This window comes from Panthera tigris, chromosome A2 (genome assembly GCF_018350195.1).
Source record: "Panthera tigris isolate Pti1 chromosome A2, P.tigris_Pti1_mat1.1, whole genome shotgun sequence".
Lineage (NCBI taxonomy): Eukaryota > Metazoa > Chordata > Mammalia > Carnivora > Felidae > Panthera > Panthera tigris.
In genome coordinates, this window is record NC_056661.1 from 167,379,820 (window position 1) to 167,401,656 (window position 21,837).

Below are 21,837 nucleotides of genomic sequence, written 5' to 3' on the forward strand. Positions count from 1 at the left end.
GGTCCAGGAACCTCATTCAGTGAACGCAAAGTCCTCTTCGGACCGCCCGGCTCGTTGCTGAGCATCGTCAATCAAATCAAGGCCCTGCCATCCCTCTGGACCTCGCTGTCCACTCCCCGGAAGCTTTGATTTTGTCAGATCCGCACAGACCCAGAGCTCTACCCCCATCAATTCTTTTATTTTAATTTGTATCAGCTAATAAGTTGATTGGGCTTTCCTTCAATTTTTGGTGAAAGCAAAGACTTTCAACACCTGAAATTCAAAATACGTTTTTATCCAGTCACTTGGAGTCATTCACTTTCTTAGTTTCTAGAAAGTTTGCCAAAAATCTTTGCCCTCGTACATTCAGTCACTATTCATTACAGTGTATTGTTTACTCTTTCATTTTAAAGGCGTTTTTGTTGATATTATTTTTTAACATAAAAGCTTTTATCTCCTGATTTACATATTTTTCCCTTGGAGTTTCCTCATCCATACAATGGGGGCTGGGATGGTCTGAGCGAGTGAAGCGCTGGGAGGCCATTCCCACAATGCATGAACGTGCCTTTCCTCAACAGAATGAATCCCAGGCCTCCTCCAAACCCCGTACAACTTCGCTCTGTCTTCAACCCTGTCGTGTGACGCAGCCTCTGAACCGTCCTCTCCACCAGCCCTGTCTGCGCCTCCGTGTCAAGACTATGCCCTGTTCAGCCCTACGTCCTAAGTCTGGCACTTTGTTTGTTTGTTTGTGTGTTTCTTTGTAAGCTCCACGCCCAACATGGGGCTTGAACTCACAACCTCAAGACCAATAGTCCCATGTTCTGCCTGAGATAGCCAGGCTGCCCCTGGCACATTTTAGATGTTTGAAGAAAATGTTTTCTGAATAAATGAACGAATGAGGTGTGAGGGTGATCTCCCTTCCCACGTGGTAAGGTTCTAAGGCCCCATGGCAAGGCAATATAAACTAAGCCTGAAGCCGTTTGGGACGGAACATATGGGCTAAAATAATATTTCAATAAAGGACCAGCTGTAAAATTCAGGGTTGTTTTTTTTTTAATTTTGTATTGGGCAAATAACACAAATCGCATTGTTCAAATTCAAAGTTAACCACTCTTACCACTTTCCTGAGTATCCTTCCAGAATATTTCTGGAAGAAAACACAAAATTTGTCACTTCATTATAATATTTATAACCAGGAAAATAAGCTAAACAAGAGGACATCACTGGCTAGGAACTTGAACACGGGGCTGATGAGAAGGAGCATTTCACGGTTGTTCTGGGTGGAGCAGAGCACAGGGCCAGCCCTCAGAGCTGGACGCCCTCCAGCCCCTGAGTCACTGATTCCAAGAAAGAGGGAGGGTTCGTGACTAATCAAGAGGCAGCTGCAGAAACATTTCCTTCCTTTTTGTGGTTTTATACTATAGCGTCTCTAAAAGTAAAAGTTGAACTTGGGAAATGTGGATGTGGATATTCGAACAACAATTAAAGAAAAAGCAGAAGTCATCGGAAGCTCAGGGCCCACCCTTGCCCTCTACCCGTGGGAACTGGGCCAACAGGCCCCACAGGGCACCTGCCGGGCCTGGATTGAGTGACCCCTTAGGGGAGCCCTAGGGGTGGCAGGGGACAGCTGGCTGCCCCTATGCGTGCTGTGAAAGCTCCTGGGTGCACATACGAAAAGAAGTATGAACCCCACCTCATACCATTCACAGAAATTCACTCAAAGTGGATCAGAGAGCCCCATTAAAGCTAAAACCATAAAATGTCTATAGAGGGCGCCTGCGTGGCTCTGTCCTTTGGCGTCCCACTCTGGATCTCAGCTCAGGTCTTGATCTCAGGGGCGTGACTTCAAGCCCTACATTGGGCTCCGTGCTGGGCCTGAAGCATGTGCTGGGCCTGTCATTAAAAAACAACAAACAAAAACTAAAGTGTCTATATATGTCTTTCCTCTTCCTTCTCCTTCTAAACAATGTCCCTGGAACAATTTGCTCTTCAGGAGACCCTGACCATCACCAAACCTTTCCTTGCAAGCCTTCAGTGCTTTCTCCTTGCTTTAGGAAAAACACCAGGGTGCCCGGCCCTTGCCTGCCTCCTCAGCCTGGGCTGCGCCCCTTTCTGACTTGTCCGTTCCTGGGGACCCCGCAGGGTCCCTCACTCAGTGCCTTCACCCCCCCTGCCTGAACCCTCCCTTCCCCCTCACTGCCCATGGCTCACATGCCCTGCAGAGCTCAGCTAGTGTAATTTCCTCCTAGACACAGAACTCCGCCCACGGCACACAGCATACAGTAGGCGCTCACTGAATGCATGGAAGAATGTGTGTCCACGGGGCTTGGCAGTGACCCTACTGAGGCCCCTCGTGGAGCTGAAAGAGAAATCAGACACAGCCGGTGTCCAATTCGCAGGAGGAAAGCAGGGCCCACCCTTTTGAGTGTCCCCAGGATGTCATTCACATTTGGCAACTTCTGTTAAACATGTGGCCCCTGACCCCTTAGTCAGGAACCAATGCCCTTTCCTTTCTTTCTTTCCTTTTAATATTTGCTTATTTATTCAGTGAGAGAGAGAGAGCATGAGCAGGGGTGGGGCAGAGAGAGAGGGAGAGAGAGAAGCTGAAGCAGGTTCCTCGCTGTCAGCGGGGCTCGATCTCGGGAACCGTGAGATCATGACCTGAGCCGAAACCAAGAGTCAGGCACTTAACTGACTGAGCCACGCGGGCGCCCGAATACATTTAATCTTTTTTTTTTTTTAATGTTTATTTTTGAGAGGGGGGAAGGCAGAGAGAGAGGGAGACACAGAATCCGAAGCAGGCTCCAGGCTCCACACGGACAGCACAGAGTGGGACACGGGGCTCGAACTCACAAACCTCCAGATCGTGACCTGGGCCTCAGGCTCAACCAACTGAGCCACCCAGGCACCCCACATTTAACCTTAATAACAATGATTTAAAAGTAATTATTTTGCTGTATTAATTAATTAATTTATTTATTTATTTATTTATTTTAATTTGCTCATTTTTGAGAGAGGGGGGAGAGAGCAGGCACACGCCTGTGCATGTGCTCAGGCAGGGAAGGGGCAGAAAGAGGAGGGCAGACGGAGGGTCTGAAGCAGGCTCTGCGCTGACAGCAGACAGCCCAACAGCCCGACATGGGGCTCAAACCCACGAACCGCAAGATCATGACCCGAGCCGAAGTCGGACAACCAACCGACTGAGCCACCCAGGCGCCCCTATTTTGCTGTCTTTACATTTAACTGTGCTGGTCTAGAAATCACCTCAGTCCTTTCCTCATCCTGAGAAGTCTGTAGAACTTGCTGGTGGGATCTGCCTATATTCCTGCCACCCCGGCTTCATAACCAGCCCTGAGACCGTGGGTAAATCATTTTCTCTGAGAGCCTGGTTCTTCTCCTGCGGGAGAGGTAGCGCTAAGGTCGCTAGTGGCTCCTTCCAGCTCTAAACTTGTACAAGATGTGCCGAAACGAAGGAAACGGCACATCAAACCTCTAAAAGCCTCAGCGTGTTGCCGTGGCTACGGTGCCGCCCGGTGGGACTGAGGCCCCTGAGGTGAGAAAAGGCGTCAGTCAGCCTGCTGTCCAAGGACTGGCCAGGTGACCCCTAGCGGATTCTCATGTCATATTTCCTTTCTCACATGAAGACACACACTTGAAGGGCAATTTTGGTCACAACGCATGCTTCCACTCACTTCCTCCAGTCCACACAGCTCTGAAAGATGAGATTTAAAGAGGAAACAAAGAATGCATAGCTGTGCCCCACGGAGCATATGTGGAACAGGATCCTGAGGACATGGGTTTGCAGTCAGCAGACAGGCAGGTGCGTCCAGAGGGCAAAAGGGCTATGCGTGCACCACAGAGAACAGAGACCAGGTCTGGGCTCACTGCCCACAGCCAAGGGCCAGCTGGACCTGTTTGTCCAGGAAAAGACGCTGACAAGCTCAGAAAGCTGGTACCTATGGCACAGTTAATAGGGAGCCACGGGCCAAGACGTAAGCTTGGGACCAGCAGCTACAGCAAGTCCCCTCTCACTTGGATGCAGGAGCCGTTGTCTCAGATCTCAAGTATCACCAAGGAGTGGGGTCTCGGAATGTCCTCTAAGACCTGCTCCGGACCAGGGATTAGGAGGGCAAAGATTGGGGAGGGGTAGGATGAGCTTAGTTGCCCCCCAAATAATCAGTATTCTGTAGACCATCTTCTCTGGCCTCAGTGCATTTAAATTAGTAACCAACAGCAAAAAGGTAAGGGAAAACATTCTTGGACACTTAAAAACGTCCTGAGAAACTCGTGGAATAGAGTCGGTCCCAGGGGAGATTAGAACACACTTGGATCTACGCGGCGGGGAAGGTACTTACCACACTTGGGAAGCGAAGCTACAGCAGGTGTTGCTCGCTTCACTGAATAAATATAAACCTTTTAAAAGAAATACTGAAAATAAGTTCGATGTTGACTCTAGGAGCTAGGAAAAGAGCAGCTCAGGAAACCTGAGGTAGACAGAAAGGAAGCAGGCAGATTCTGACACAAAAATGAGAAACAGTTGGTGTGATAAACTAAAAAGTAGGGTCTTTACAAAACCAATAAAGTAAACTGACTTCTAGTAGGGTTCCATAATCAAGAAAAAATAGAGGATACAAATAAATAACATTAGGGGCGCATGGTGGCTCATTCAGTTAAGCGTCTGACTTCAGTTCGGGTCAGGATCTCACAGTTTGTGGGCTCGAGCTCCGTGTCGGGCTCTGTGCCGACAGCTCGGAGCCTGGAGCCTGCTTCGGGTTCCGTGTCTCCCTCTCTCTCTGCCCCTCTCCCACTCATGCTCTGTTTCTGTCTCTGAAAAATAAATTCATGTTAAAAAAATTCTAGTAAAGGGGCGCCTGGGTGGCGCAGTCGGTTAAGCCTCCGACTTCAGCCAGGTCACGATCTCGCGGTCCGTGAGTTCGAGCCCCGCGTCGGGCTCTGGGCCGATGGCTTGGAGCCTGGAGCCTGTTTCCGATTCTGTGTCTCCCTCTCTCTCTGCCCCTCCCCCGTTCATGCTCTGTCTCTCTCTGTCCCAAAAAAAAAAAAAAAAAAAAAAAAAAACGTTGAAAAAAAAAAAAATTCTAGTAAAGAAAACAAATAAACAATATTAGGAAATTAAAAGAAAATGCAGCTATGATATAATAGAAATATTAAATTCATAAGAAATATTTTTGCAATAAATTTGAAAGCATAAAGTGGATACTCTTCAAAACTGATTTGGTAAGAAATAAACACATAAACTAATACAAAATTTTGAAACAAATTTTAATCGAAATCTCCCTATTCAAAGGGTAATGGTTCAGAAAATTTTATAGGCAAGTTTCACCAGCTTTTCAAGAAACAGATGACCGCTATCTATACAAATTGTTTCCGAGAACAGAACAAAAGGAAAAAAAGACTCACCTCACAGGACCGCAATCCCAAATAAACCATGTGCACGCAAGCCTTGCCTCAGGCTCTGCTTTCAGGGGAACCTAGGCTCAAACTCAGTTTGAGAAGATGACCTTGGAAGATCTAAACGTACCCACACATGCACATCCACACGTGGGTATGCAGACACATACGCACACACGTGTGTGACATGACACACAAACACGCAAGTGCACCCACACACAATACACGTGTACGCAGACGCACGTACGCACATGCACGTGGCATGCACATACAAACACGTGTGTGCACACACAATACACATGTGTATGCACATGCGACATGTACATACAAACGCGTGTGTGCATGTGCACACATAATACACAGGCGTACGCACACACACGACGTAGATACAAATGTGTGTGCATGCGCACACGCACAGCACACATATGTATGCACACACATGCATGTGACAGGCACATGCAAACACACACGGGCACACACATAATACACATGTGTGTGCAGATACACGTGCATGGCATGCACATACAAACACGCATGCTCAAAACAATACACGTGTGCAGAAACACGTACACACATGCATGTGAAATGCACATACAAACACACATGGGCGCACACATAATACACATGTGTGTAAAGATACGTGTGTGTGGCATGCACAAACACGCGTGTGCACACACAATACACATATGTATGCACACACGTGCGGTACATACAAACACGTGTGTGCATGCGCACACACAGTACCACGTGTATGCAGACACATGCAGACACATGCACATGACACACAAACACGCACGTGTGCACATACATAATACCACATGTGTGTGCAGACATGTGTATACATGTGCATGTGGCATGCACATACAAACACACGTATGTGCACACACCCACATCATACACATATCGGCACCTCACACGCACGCACACACATCACTCACAACCACACATATATGTGCATACATGCTCACAATCACACAGAACATAAATGCATGTGTGCATACACAAAACATACACGCATGCATCTGCACACGTGTGTACACACGTACATATATACACACAACACACATGGATATATGCACACACTCACACGCACACGTGTCAAGTAATAGACATACCTGCACACACAACACGCACATACACCCATGTGCCCATGTACTCCCAGTGTACACACAACACACGTGTGCCCACTCACATGTGCATGCACGCACACTTTTGCACACATACTCGCACACACACTCGCGCAGGCGCTGGCATACGTATACGTTTGGCCGCTTCCTCACTGGCCTGCATACCGCCTTATACATAGTGTGTGTGTACATAAACGTCGCTGGCTGGAGAGCATTATCACAGCCTGGCCTTCCTTTTGTATTTGGAGAAAGTCAACAAGATGCTGCATAGGTTTACATTCTCAAAGAAGAGGAGTATACGAGTGTACAACAAAAAGTTCCCCAAAGCTATTTCCTACACTTGACCAGAAAGAACGAGCAGACTTTACTAGCTCCTGTGGCCTGGGAGCTCTCCTTTGCCGGGTCCAGACCCTCACGTTCAGGGTGTGGAACCAAACAAATGCAGTCACTTGTGTCCGGGACGAGATGGCGACGGTCAAGGCACATAAAGGAAATGAAACCTAAGCTTACAAGAGTTGACAGCCCTTCTCAGAAATCAGTAGAAGACATTACCAGTTCCCGAAGGCCAAGTCTGTCCACCCCATCTCTGGGCTTCCTTGCCCCCCGACTGAGCTCCCCTGATACAAATAAGAAAGAAGGCCGCTAGGCAACTGCCGAAAAAGCCGAATCAGTGGCCCATTTACCTCATCAAAACCCCCGTGTCCGTGAGCAACTTGAGACTCACTGCTCCCTGGGGCTTGAGGTCCCCAGCTTGCAGGTCGAAAGCCTGGCAAAAACTCTTCTCCCTGCCTTGTTTTATTCAGTACGCAGAGTTTGGTTTTCGACAAGGGTGTCCGCACGTTAGGGGCGGTGTGACGGACACTTCACCACACCGTCTCCGGGCAAGGTTTTGGAAGAACCGTTGCATAGAAAGCGACCCAAGAAGCTTCTGGTGTTATGTTTTCTTTAAGTTACGCGTAGAGTTGAGGCTCATAACTGAGAGTCGAAGCAGCCTGTGCAGAACTGGACAAGCAAAAGGGAACCTTGGCCAAAGCGGAGAGGTGTCTTCCTATTGAGTATTTGTAAGAAAGAGGAAAGAGAATTCGACACGAGAGAAGCCAGTCTCCATCACCCTGAGATGAGGTTACACAGGGGGCTGCAGTTTTGGTTTTTTTGTTTTGCTGTGGTTTCTTTTTGTCTTATTTTGTGTGTGTTTTAGTTAGAGAACCGCCATTAAAACCTCTTTCATTATGGACACAGACCCCACATCGCTGGCGAAGCGATCCCCAGCACGATAGGATTGACCTTCCCCGTTTCATCCAGCGGGGTGTAGGTTCTAGGAAAGTGTGTGTTCTTACAAGACGGGACACTGAGGCCAGCCTGCACGGTGTGGCCCTTGACCCCGTCATCACGTTCGAGGAAAGCCCGCGCTGGGACGGCTCTGGGGTGACCTGGCTGGTCTGCGGTGTCCTCGGGTGCCATCATTTAAAGCAGGGCGAGCCAGGCTTCAGAAAACGTGCGTGGCGGGTGCTGGTGGAGAGCACCCGGGGGGATCAGAGGTTCCCTCTGGGAAGAGTCGTGGAGGGAGGGAGGGTGGCTCTTTGGACCTAGAAGCCCCTCGCACCCGCAGGCCGGGACCCTCAGGCAGAAGGTGCCGGTCGCGGACACATCTGTGGCGGGGCTGTGAGCGGGCTCCCACAGGCCGCGTGGGAAGCTCCCGGCCGACCGAGTGCTCGCCCACTCTGTGTGTGACCTTCCAGTCCCCAAGGCCTGACCAAACCGTCGTAAGAGACGTCGCATCGTCTTTCACAAACATAACGCGGAGTGGGAGAAGCCGGACGCGCCCACACGCCCACCGCGAGCTCCGAACCGACTGAGCCGATCTGTAGGCCAGGCCTCGGGCGGAGCCGCCTCGCGGGTGTGGCCGCATCGAGGGGTTTTGGGGGGGGGGGGCGATGCTGCTCTTCGCTGCGGCGCGGCTCACACAGGACTCCGCTTGTGAACAGTCCAGGCAGGACGGCGAGGGTTTGCACACGTTTCTGTACGTATTTTATATCATGATGAACAACAGTGAGAGCAAACTGTGTTGGGCTGTGGAGGCTGCGAATCCTCAGCAAGGCTGGGGACGGGGGAGGGGGGTTGCTGGAAGTGACCCCCGGAGGAAGGCCGGGCAGACGCACGGCCGCAGGCAGGGCAGGCAGCGGCCCGCATACCAGCCCCCTCCCCAGGCGTGTGGGGAAGGCGTTGGCGCTCTTGTCCTTGGACAGACCGGGAGGGACGCCACACCAGGAACTCAGGAAAGTCAGGCCGGTGGGGGCCGTGCCTTGGGAACGCGTGTGACCAGACAGCGTAAGGCTGTGGCAGGCCTAAATGGGGTGGCGCCCATGCAGGCAGCAACCCTGGGGGACAGAGCGGCTACAGCGACACGTGCTTGCTGCCTGTCACGCGCCGGCCTCCATGCTTGGCGGGTCCCGTCTCCTTTTTTCCTCTACACCACCTTCCACACAAGTACTGTGGCCGTGCCTGCTTTGCAGATGGGAAGCTGGAGGCACAGAGACCTCTCTGACTTGCCCTAGTGTAAGGGCTAACGCTTAGCTTAAAAGATAACAACTTTGTTCTGACACTGAAGGTCAAAAGATAACCTTGCTTTTACTCTTGTAAATCATACTTCATACTCTTGTGAATCAGGCTTTACCAATGAAGGAAACAAAAGCTCAAAAAAGAGCATCGGAGACAAGGTCAAGGAGATCCACTGGTTGCAACTTAGCGGCAGAAAGTCTAAAATCATCACCTCATTCGATAACTGTTTCTGACTCATCTGGCAATTGTTTCTAACTCATCTGGGAACTGTTTCTCTGTTCTGTTCCCAGATAATGACAAAACGATGTGATCGGCTTTAAAAACTCTGTACCCCGGCTGTTCAGGGCCACACTCTTATCAAGAGTGTTGGTCCCGATCGGTCGGCCTTGCCTCTCATTGTAATAAATTTTGTTGCAACTGTCACTGGTGCCCGGAGCATTCTGTTTCGGAGTCGTGTGGATGCAACACTAGGTCACACAGGGCCAGGAGTGGGGTCTGAACGTGGGCAGTCTCTGAGCAATGTTCCCAACCACTGGGCCGCATTCCTTTCCAGACTCAAGATACTTCGAGTACAGGGAGCAGGGATTATCCAAAGAAATCCATAAAATTACGGAGCGGTCGTAAATAAATGCATGCAAACACGAAAAAGTGACATTAACTCCTTCAGTGCTTCTCGGAGGGCAGGCAGGCTAGCGACAATTTTTTTTTTAATTTTAAATCTGGGAGTACCTGTTTTTCCAACATCTTTGAAGGACTGTTTTGTCCGACAGGGGACACTTGGCTGCCAGGCTCCCTTCCAGCCTCTGTGTCTGTCCCCCCCCCCCCCCCCCCGCGCCGGCCTACATGCACGGCCTGTGGTGAGGACCAGCGGTTATCTTACAGAGGAGTCCTGCACAAGAAGGGTCTCTCTCGCTCTCAGACTGTCCTGGCCAGTTTGACCATGAAGTGCCTCGGCCAGACCCCATCACGTGGATCTTACGTGGCGTGCGTGTGTCGCCGTCCGGTTCGGGCAGGATCTCCCAAGCGTTCTATCTGGCCCTGCTCGCCACCCCCCACCCCGAGACTCCCTCCTGCGGGCGTCTCTGTTCCCCATACATGGTCTGTTGGCCTGCCTCCAATCTGTTGATTGCTCAAATCTACGGTTGAGGTCCTTTAGTAAGTTTGTATTTCATTTATTATAAACTCCAGAATTTCTGTTTAGTCCTTTTAATAATTTCTCTCTTTCCTGATACTCTTTATTGTTCTCACACTTGCCTTGACTTTGTTTCTTTGAGCATATTTGTAAGCTGATTCAAGGTCTCTGTCCACTTGGGCCCAACATCTGGGCTTCCCGAGGGACGGTTTCCACGGACCGCTCTCCCCCAATACAGCCCATCCTTTACCACTGCTTTTACACGTCTTACGGCTTTCTGTTGAAAACCGGACATCTAAAATAATAATAGTGTGACAACTCTGTAAACGAGATCCCTCTCCTTCGACTTTGTCTGGCTTAGCAACTTTCTTGGGCTAAGTTTCCGAAAGCTGCCTTGTCACGTGCTGCCTCCGAGGTCTCTGCTCAGCTGGCCGTGTAGCTCAGCTAAGCACTGGGGACAGATTTCCTCAGATGCGTAGGGACCGGGCCTTCTCCGTGCACAGCTCTGCAGATGCCCACCCCCTCCTGGTGCCCCAGGGATGCCGGGTTCTTCAAAACCCTCTGTGCACATCTCATTTCCTAGACTTCTCTTTCAACTGTCTCGCCAACCTGGTACACTGCCCCCAGCAGCCGCCATGGTGCGGAACTGCCACTGATGGGTCTTGATACGGTTTTCCCAGGAGCCAGACGGGCCAACTGGCTCCCTGACGATGCGGCTTTCAGGGGCAGCTCTAAACTCACTCTGTGCCCTCCCTGCTTGGCCGCAGTTCCCACTGCTATTGTAGCCCCCAGGCCGCTGCGTGACTTTTCCTCATTATATTTCCCTTTTTAAAGTGATCTCCACACCCAGTTTGGGGTTCGAACTCACGACCTGAGACCAGGAGTCACACACGCCGCCGACTGAGCCAGTCGGGCGCCCCTCATTACATTTTCTAGGAGCTACTAATCGTGTATGAGACACAGAGATTTATGTTTTTATGACTGGCCGCTTATTAAATACTTGCTGGTAAGTTTTCAGGTTATTTTCTTAGGTTTTACAGGCAGACAATCTTGTATTTGAAAATGACCTCTGGGGCGCTTAGGTGGCTCAGTCGATTTGGGTGTCTGACTTTGGCTCAGGTTATGATCTCACGGTTTGTGAGTTCGAGCCCCGCGTCCGGCTCTGTGCTGACTGCTCAGAGCCTGGAGCCTGCTTTGGATTCTGTCTCCCTCTCTCTCTGCCTCTCCCATACTTGTGCTCTTTCTCTCAAAAATAAAGTGTTAAAAAAAAAAAAAAGAAAGAAAAAAGACTTCCTCCATACAAAATGTAACCTTTTCTTTTCATATCACATTGCCCAGGGTTTCCAGAATAACACCAAAAAAGGTAGACCTCCTGGCTCCTTCCCTACGTTTGTGCTCAACTGTTGCTCAGATGATTATACTGTTGGCTTTTTGTTGCAGTATTTTTCTTTTCCACGTTTGTCAGTACCTTTCTCTTTAGACTTTACTAAAAACTGTCAATAGGTGTTTGTCTTTAAGTGGAAACTTAAGACAAATTAATGTTAAGGTTGTGCCAGACTTTAGCCTTAGTTTATTCAGCATCTGATCGTTCACAGTGATAAGCAACTAGAAAAAGATTTAGGTGACACCCTTACGATCTGTGCCCTTGAGAGCTGACAGCGCAGCCAGGAAATGGTTTTCAATAAAGCAGAACCACGGGCGCCTGGGTGGCTCAGCGGGTTAAGCGTCAGTCTTTTGAGTTTGGCTCCGGTCGTGATCTCACCTTCGTGTCGGGCTCTTCGTTGACAACATGGAGCCTGCTTGGGATTCTCTCTCTGCCCCTCTCCCATCCTTTCTACCTCTCAAAAATACGCTGTAAAAAAGATAAAGCAAAGCACTGCAGTGATGCTAAGTCTATGACTGGAAGCAGCACAGTGCTGAGAGGCCTTGTAACGGGGGCAGGGGGTGTTGGTTCGGGACACCCGGGGAAATCCACTCCAAGCCAGGAAGTGAAGGGCAGTGGGAGTCAGCTAGGCCAGGGGCAGGGGAAGGGCAGGTTTGGGGTACTGATGGGAAGGAGGGTGGGAAGTCTGTGGAACCGAGAGGAAGCGTCAGGGGTGGGCGGCACCGTGGAAGGAAATACGGCTGGGAAGGCCTCAGGGCATGGTATGCTGGGGGGGGGGGGGGGGGGGCTTTATTCCAAGAGCAAGGGAGAGCGGTAGTGAGTTAGAGACGTGTTTTCAAAGACCGCCCGGCCTGCGGCATGGAGGGTGCAGGGGGAGGGGCCACAGCTCCAGCGCTGGGGGTGGCAGGCAGCACGGGCACGGCCGTGGGCTCCTAGCAAAGCGGACGTCTTCTCGACTTGAACCGAAGGGCCTGGGGTCTGCACGTGGGAGGGAGGCAGAGGGACGGCCGAGGTCGCCACCTCAAGCTCCCGGACAGACACCGGCAGCCGGACAGAAACACCGCGGGCCCCTCAGTGCAGAGGGCTAACAAGGAGACCCGGGTTAGCGGGTGTTGAGCCCAGCAGCAGAGTCTGCGTTGCAGACATCAACGTGGACACCAAGTTGTCAAGGGCTGTCAAGCAGAATGCAGAGTAAACATTAAAAGAGGGACTGGGACTAAAACTTGCGTCCGTCCGCATTTACGGTCTGGCCGGAGGGCCAGGCGTGTGGCCGCGGGCGCCCCGCGGCGGGGGGGGGGGGGGGGGGGCTCCTCCCGGGCTCCCCCTCCTGCCTCAGCCAGCCTCTCGTCCGCTCTTCTCAGGACTCCGCTTACAAAGCGCACAAAAAGACCGTCGTTTTCTACTCGCGGTGGCCTTTCAGACGAGTGTTTCCAAGCCTCCGAGTCCAAGGCAGGCAGAGAAGAGCCAAGATGGGAACAAGAGGACGAGTATCAGCGACCTGATGTTCCTTTGAAAATGAAAGAACTCACAAATAGCACGTATAAAGAATCTACTTACTACTTTTCAAGTTATTTGACCACACGTTAAAAATTTCATTTCAAAAGACAAAGGAAAAACAAATCACAAGTGAGCTAACGTAAGAGTTTATTGAATAAATACATGCACTGTCATGTAAAATTAGTTGATCAAAAAGGACATTCTCTAATAACAATTAAAAAAAGCCCTCCGCCGTTTTCCATCTGCAGTGGCGGACAGCCCGAGTATAAACGCGCATATACGCTGGTCTCCACTGAGCTTCGGTTCCTGAAGAAAAAGGGCTGACCTCCTGACGAACACTATCTCGTAGCACAGAACAGAGTTGCCGTGAGTACAGCAACGATCTGGGACTTGGAAACACCGGCGTCACACTTCCATACGCTAAGGCACAGGAGAAGCAACCCACATGGACAAACAGAACTCAAATCTGTGTAAGTTAATTTTCCTCCCGTTGATTCGGCTCAATACAGAGAAGTTAACGTTCCCTTTTCCTAGACGAATCGGTCATTAAGGAGCAGGGATGCCGATCTGGGGACCCTGGAGTGCGGAGTCCGGCCGTGAGCGGAATTCTCAGTCCTTCCCACGGAATACCACAGCTTCCCACTGACCGCTCATTTGGCCGTGAAGGACAGAATCACACCTGGAAAGGTTTTTTTGTTTTACGTCCTCAGAATCGTCCCTTTCCTTCTAAAGAGAAGGAAGCCCGCTGCCAAGGTCCGTCTCCAGGCTCCTCCGTCCCTGCGGCACAAGGCGGGTGTCACGCTGCCACTGGCTTTATACTCTTCCTTGTACTTATTTTGCCTAATTGCTTAGAGCGCTGCATAAGGTGAATACATACCGCGAGGTGAGCACAAGGCAAAACCCAGATGTTCAGGATGTTGGTAAAAATTACTGGTATTGTAAATCCCAGTGAGCGGTCGTTCCCTTTTTATAGATTATGCCAGAGGCCCTTCAACAGACTCAACTGAAAAAAAATCTTCAATAAATCTAATACCATGGACCGACGACTAGGTTTATTAAGTAATTACCTGCCTTTATCGCGCTGCTAAAACACCACCGCAGTTAAATGTTTTGTGGGCACCAATCTATTCATCCATTTCCTCCTGTACATTAACATGGGAAATGGTTTATAATGAGGCTTTATAGTGAAGTTCCATCAAGTAGGAAGCAGGGAGATTACACTGGTCTTTATGATTACATGAACTGTGTTGTGAGGCTATAGGCTCCATTATACATAAACCTCCGGTTTAAAGTGTGAACTAAAAGAAGGGTAAGATCTGTTGGCAGGCAGAAGTACGCAAGGTAACAACCAGCATCCACCACAGGCACTTTGGTGTGTTTGGTCACACGGGCCGCCCACGAGTCCGTGGAGGGATTCATGGTAAGATCCCCAGTTTCAACCACAAAGCTCGATTTCCCCAATGTCCTCACACATGATTTCAGAATGTTCTGATAGCTAAGGACACATTTGCACCATACAGCTTAACATACTGAAAACTCTTTCTGAGTCCGTGCGTGTTTCTCACAGGCGAGCACGGCTTAGACACTGCCACGGAGCCTCAACCCCCAAGAGGTCTGGGACTCGAGGATGTAAAACATGCTTTTAGTAATCTAAACAGGAAAACATATTCCAAAACAGAAACTGTATAACAATATCCCGATACTGAGGTCAGTCACGGCATAAAGTGAGGAAACCCCGGAAACGGTTAATTACAATCACCAGCCGCCGTGCTGGAACCCTGTGGCCCCAAGAGTGGCCTCTGTGCTGGGCAAAAGGAAGCCAAGGCCACCTCAGGGGTTCTGTCAACCTATGATGTCACACTGACAGGTGAATGAATGAGCTGTTGGTTTAAAACAACTTCCTCCTTACCCAGATCCACCCCACAAACTCTATGGTGACCACGTGAGCCTGTCTCTGTCTTCACAGGCTGGGAAAACACTGAAAACTAACAAACCTTATGACCGACTATTTCACAATAGCCTAACTGCTAACACTGAAAATTTGGGCTGTATTTTAGGAAGTATAACTGTGTATCTGTGTACTATTTCATGAATACATTCTATCAAGCAATTAAGACATTTCATGGAAGAAACTTCAAGTTAGTGCACCATGATGACATGACATCCTCTTAGTATTATGTATTACTCAGTTACACATTTTTCCTTAGAAGCACTTCATCTGACTTCTCAAAAATACATATTTATATTTATAAAAGTGGTAATATTTTGAATATTTTCGTCATTCGTGATGGGCAGAACTATACTTATTTAATATTTAATCTTTCAGCTTTTCTTTTTAAAAAGAAAAATACCACAAAATTGGTCACTGAGAACTTTTCCTGCAAAGACAAAATGATTATGTGTCATAAGAATTTAATAAGTCTTAGAAAAAAAATATATTTCCTTAATCCATGTTCTTCAGAGTTCAAACCAGCAGGTAGAGATTATAAAAAATAGTCTATTTACATGGCAGAGTGTACCTCAGCGATGTACAAAACAAGGCAACAGTAAAGCATATACATAGATCTGCTTCCTCGTCGATACAACGGACATACAGCCTTACGCGACACGGTAACTAACTACTACCCTATTATACGCTAGAATAACCGGCAAATACTACAGGAAATTAAACATATAAAATTTAATGATAATATTGGCCAAATATGCCTAAAACGTCAACATGTTTTATAAAACTATTAAGATATGTATAACTAAATACATTGAAATTATAAAAACAATATTGGTACGTCTGTGGGAGGGTGCGCTGCGAGCGCACGAAGGTGGTTGGCACACCGGGGGTGGGGGGGGGGGGCTCCTCGTGCCCGGCAGGGACTACGTCACCACGTGTGGTCTCGTGCCATCTTCTGTGAGGTCGTACCTAGGGGTGCATGGGGACATGACAAGAGACATGTGGTCAACCGGGGAAAGTGTTGTGGAATAGACACACGGGGCTCGTCCGTGCTGGGACACTCACCACTGGGTCCAGCCCTTGGCCAGTTCTTCGGACGCCAGACCGACCAACACCTGTGGGTTAAACGACACCTGTAACAGCGGGTGGAGCCCCGATCTCTCTGACCTCCTGCTGCCTCAGTATGGAACCCACTGTGTTATTTTGAGTCTCTCCCTGTCAATGTTTTTGACCCTGATGACCCCCCATGAATGATATGGCGATCACATCCAAGAGCTCTGCCCTGTATCCAGGACTCTCAAAGTTCGGTTATGAAGAAGGATCAGTGCTGATAATTTACAGGGATATCGGCTCACACTCCATTAGTGCCAGCACAGTGGATCCGGATTATCTGCAAGCGGTACCTAATTCAAAACTCCTCTTCCCTAACTCAGCCTCTGTGTACATTTAATGTTAAAGAATATATAATCTTATGCAAGAGTTACCTGTGAATTCTGACAAAGACCAGAATAAATTCAGAGAAATAAAGGCACTAATTTGTTAGAAAAAGAATAGTTGGTTAGTGGAGGAGGCGGAACTGCAAGAGAATATTTTCCTTCATGTTTTCTTTCAATGTGACTCAACATTTCTTTAATTAAAAAATTAATCTTTTCTTCAACTCTACGTTCACAGCATTTGTGTGAGTAACATGCCCAATAATCTGATTATGTAAAAACAATGAAAATAAAGTAATTTTCAAAACGTACTCATATTTTAGATGCCATGGTCTTTCATGGTCCACTATTTTATAAATAAGCATTAATCAGAGAGGAAGTCCCCCCCTTTCCATTGATTTAAGTATGGTCTAAAACAATGCCCTTTGGATACGTGCTTAATGTTTATAAGATATAGGAACCGATCACGGTTATTTTTTAAACTTACTTTGCCAAGAAGCCCTTTGTCTTTGGACAGGAAGCCACCACTGTTCTTTACTGCTACATCCAGCGTCCTCCTCTGTACTTCTGGTAATGAAACGCTGAAATCAAAGCTGACACGGGAAAAAGAGGACCTCCCTTAAATTTCTCCATAATGTTGTTGTATTCTCATTATAACCAAAAAACAACCTTTCTGCTTACAAGACAGTTCTAAATGTTATGCTGTTTTTTATTATAAAATTGAGTTCTGTTCAATGTTTGGATCTGGCATTTCATGAAGACTCAAAAACAATTTTTGTTTCCCTTATTTTGCAAACATAACCAAAGACTCTGGCCTCCTAAGTATGTGAAAGGCCGTATGTAAGTGATGAATTACCGAATTCTACCCCTGAAACCAACACTGCATTAATACTACTAATTACTAACATATTAGTAACATGTCAACTAAAATTTAACTAAAAATTAAAAAAAAAAATCAAATAAAACAACACTAAGTATGCGAAAGACCCTACTGCCTGTGGCTCCCTCATGTATGGGGACGGGTGTTCTTTGAATGTCTGCCCTGAGTCTTCCTAGTAGTTACAATGGGGGACTGTGGATGTAGGTAGGACCCACTGGTTTTCTCATCCAGGCCAAAAGACTAAACAGCAGTGATTACAAAGCCGGGGTGAGTGAAATAAAGAAAAGTAGTATGTGATACAGCTTCATGGAAGGGAAAAGATACGCAGTGCACTTTTTAATGGCCGAAGTCAGATGCTACAAACAAAAATGCCTCCAGGGAACCAAGTCCTCAAAGCTGGCTGGAGTTCAGCCACTGTGAGTCAGGGTCTCTGGCAAACCAGAGGGCAGAGGGCCTAAGGCCCGGGAGGGATGTGGCTGGAACGTGACCAGCCTTCAGGGAGCTTCAGCAGCTAGAATCCCAGACTTGCAGGGGGCGCGGAGGGGCGTTTCCGAACCCTTAACTTTGGCTGCGGCTAAGTGAGAACACTGTGCTCACACCAGGGACTGGTGCACACCTCCTGTCAGTTTCTGTCTGTGATTTAAAAAGAGTTGCTGGCGTGAACATATGAGAAACAACCAGTCCATTTAAAGATAAATGTAAACAAAAGTGACACCATTTGACTATATGATTTCCCAAAATGCTGTTGGTTTTTTTTTAGCTGTAGACACTGTAACGTAAGGTAACGAGTTTGCAGACTGAAGCTCTTAAGGGTGGCGCAAGGCCCCCGGAGGTCCTCGAGGTGCTCTCTGGAGATCAGCACCGATGGCAGAAGCAGATATGACCTCTACTAAGACAGACCATTAAAGGGATCTGCGAAAATGTTAGACAATAATGCCATTCTTTTCACTTTTTTATTGTTTTGGAAACTAGTTGTTTTTCAGAAGAATGTTGTATTTTAAGATGTCATAGACTTATTGTTATTTAAAATAAACTTAAAATATACTTATTGTTGAATTCTTAGTTTTTATTTATAAGTCAGAAAAATCAATAGATACAACCGCCCAGGATGGAAGTTCCGCGAGGTCCACAATCACCAGTTTCCCTTCCACAGTGTGTACAGCCTGAACTTACTATGTGTAGCCACTTCTAGACCAAGTTCAAAATGTTCATTTATTTATGTTAACAAGTCCGTGTGTGCTAATCTGGAGTTTTTTCACTGATACTTCCCAACAGTGTGTTGGTTTAAATGCATTAGTCATTCAAAGGTATTTGATCAAGCCTTTTTTAATTTCTGAATTCGACAGCCTACCCATCTTGAGTGAGCACCATACCTCTGGTCAAACACGGGGTTCAGTGTTTTCTTTGACACGTGTGTTTTTCTCCTTCCTGACCTCCTCTTGTCTGGTAACAAATACATGCGGACATAGGGGTCAGAGCCATCTTCAGAGAAGGCAATGAGATTTCTTACGACACAAACCAGAGAACACTCGATATTAGAATCTAGGAAAACGACCGTTAGCATCACGTTCAAACTTCCTACTTCGATTTATATTTATCTACACCACTGAGAAGCAGAAAGGAACAAAGTGAGTTTCTGTCCTCACCCTGTGCTAGCTTGTTGGCGGACGCAACTTTCACCTCCGTTTCTTGAGCCCAGAGTTTGGGGGACATCCTGATACTTGCTCTGCTTTGAAAATGGAAGCTGTTGTTTCTAATGTCCAGCTTCTCCCAGTGGGAGGGGATGTGGTTGGCCTCACACCAAGGGAAACCCCATCCTCAGTGCTGCCAGGCTGCTCCCCCAACTCTGTGCCCTTCGTTCACCTAAACCTTTCACCTCCTTTGTGCAACCCATGCTGCTCTTCTCCTCGGACACCTGGTCTGAGCCAAACAGAGTCTGGGAGTTAATTATATGCAACCACTTCAAATTATTCACTTACCGATCAACCTGAAAATCTAGTTAGGGGACTATTTGCTGAGAGTCCTCTACAACAGTAATTATCTCACAGCAAGAATGTATAAGGTGCTCAATAAATAGGTTCAGAACTGAAGTCTACATTTATATAATTTCCTATGTTTCTAACAGCCTTTTATTATTTTTTTTAAGTTTATTTATTTACTTTGGGAGACAGAGAGAGAGAGAGAGAGAGAGAGAGAGAGAGAGAGAGAGATAGAACCCACGTGCATGAGCAGGGGAGGGGCAGAGAGAGAGGGAGACACAGAATCCAAAGCAGGCTCCAGGCTTCGAGCTGTCAGCACAGAGCCCAACGTGAGGCTTGAACTCACAAACTGTGAGATCATGACCTGAGCTGAAATCAAGAGTCAAATGCTCAACCCAAGAGTCAAATGCTGAGCACCCCAGGCGCCCCTCTAACAGCCTTTAATAAGATCCAAATACTTATGCCGTACATTTATATCCTAACTACTACTGAGAGAAGTCACACAGAAGGGAAATAATTAGTTGGCTCCATAGCATCATCACTAATCAAAGACAAATTAAAGCAACGCTGCCAGCTCATGTTACACTCACTAAATCAGTACGCTGCACAATAAACTTCCTGATGGGGGCAGGAGAAGATACACCTGTACCCTGGGTACCAATGCCAGCTGGCATGTTCCAGAAATAGTCTTGAAAGACTATTGGCAATACCTGTCATGATCTCATCAACCTTTTGAGATCCTCCGAATTACTGACAAAAACTTACTCCTGGAAATTTAATCTCAAAGAGACACTTCAAGAAAAATATGTTCATTACCATGTTACATGTAACTTGGACAATCTAAACATCCAGCCATATGGAATGTTGTATAAACCGCAGTAGAGCAGTTCAAGATGTAGTACAGGGGCACCGGGTGGCTGAGTGGGCTAAGCATCCGACTCTTGATTTCGGCTCGGGTCATGATCTCACGGTTCGTGGGTTCCAGGCCCACCTCAGGCTCTGTGCCGACAGCGTGAAGCCTGCTTGGGACTCCGTCTCCCTCTCTCTCTGCCCTTCCCCTGCTCTCTCTCTCTCTCTCAAAACAAATAAAAATAAACTTAAAAAAAGGAGTGGATTACAAAGCAACCAAAATGTTTATGAACAGAAACAATGTCAAGAACAAAAAAAGAATGCAGCACTGAATACTAAGTCTGTAGCATAACATCATTACTTTGTCCTTCAAAAATGAAATGGGTTCATCTGTTTAGTGATGTCAGAGCTAACACTGGCCTCTCATCTAAAGCCCACCTGGGGGTTCCCGGGGGCCCAGCTCACCTGCAGGAGTGCACGACCACCACAAGCTTGTTTCTCTGCGAGCTGTGTCGGATGGTCAGCTGGATCTGCCCCAGGGGCGACTGCCCCAGTGTAGTCCCACTGGGGAAACAAAGCGAGAGGTTATAGCTCTCCTCAGAACTGAACGGGAGTGAGTCAACTAGCACAAAAACAATCAAATTACCCACGGACTTGAGCATAATCTGGACTTCTATTAATCAACCAAACTCATATCTCAGATAAGGTTTCAACATAACTTAATTATCCAGAACTGACAGCTTTCCCAGTGAGGGCCCATGGTAAAAAGGAGACTCAGGAGATGTCCTCATTACAAACATCGATTCTGTGGTCTCTGCAAAGCAACGTCTAGCCTGTAAGGACCCAACTCTACGTGTGCTCCCTCAAAGCCCCACGTGCACTGCTTGCTCTGATTTTCCCGGCAGCCTCTCTCAGGAAGCTTCTCTCTCAGGGTTGAAGCGCAGACTCCCAAGCCCGCCAACGGTTGCCCTGGTGCAATGTCCCTCAAGATCATCCCGGCTACTCCCCAAATTTAGCTCCTGAGAGAAGTGCTTTCTTATTTAAAGTTCTATCTCCTCCTAGAGCAAGAGAGGAAGGGACTGATTGCTTTCTTCTGAACGCTGAACCTGAGAAAGTACGCAGGAGAGAGCATGCTGAGTGTGGGTCACACGCGTGTGACTTCCTCAACCCCCAGGAGTGCGTTTCATCTCTGCCTCCGCTTCCTATGCCTCGACACACCTCTCGGAACAACAAACAGCAAGAACAGCTTCAAAGGGCCACTTCGTTCCTTCCACTGACGGGAAGAGGTTAACGTCTGAAGCTTATGATAACTGCAAGCTGCCTTCCTCCTTCTCTGAAGAGCCCAGGAGCACAAGTATGAATCCAAAGACTAGACAACACACGACCGGTGGTAGTAAGGGGGTGCTGAGCAAACAGGACTTGTTCTTCCAACACAGACACAACCACGGCACGAAGAGCGAGCATCAGCTCTAGGTCCCGCCTCCTGGTCTGAGGACAGGCACACAGGGGCTCAGACCCTCTTCTATTCACCCCGAACCCCACTGCTTCTTGGTCCCTAGTCAGGTCCTAGAAATGGCAGGTTTATTTTAAAAGGCAAACACTCAGTGAGCAAAAGGGCAGGGACACCTCAGGCTCTTTTGGCTAACTCAAGACGACGTTAG

General features: G+C 48.0%; 1 protein-coding gene across 10 annotated transcripts in view; it reads right to left on the reverse strand.

Annotated features, from left to right (window-relative positions):
• Window positions 1-13,217: 13,217 nt before the first annotated feature.
• The window catches only part of ESYT2 (extended synaptotagmin 2), an 81,048-nt gene continuing 72,428 nt past the window's right edge, over window positions 13,218-21,837 (reverse strand). For all 10 annotated transcript variants that reach the window (XM_042976701.1, XM_042976689.1, XM_042976696.1 and 7 more), the window contains 5 exons: window positions 20,642-20,740; window positions 18,722-18,853; window positions 16,956-17,061; window positions 16,101-16,150; window positions 13,218-16,004 (listed from right to left, as the gene is read on the reverse strand). In XM_042976701.1, the coding sequence (XP_042832635.1) occupies window positions 15,959-16,004; window positions 16,101-16,150; window positions 16,956-17,061; window positions 18,722-18,853; window positions 20,642-20,740 (433 nt within the window). In that variant the 3' untranslated portion in view covers window positions 13,218-15,958. The remainder of the gene's footprint in view (window positions 16,005-16,100; window positions 16,151-16,955; window positions 17,062-18,721; window positions 18,854-20,641; window positions 20,741-21,837) is intronic.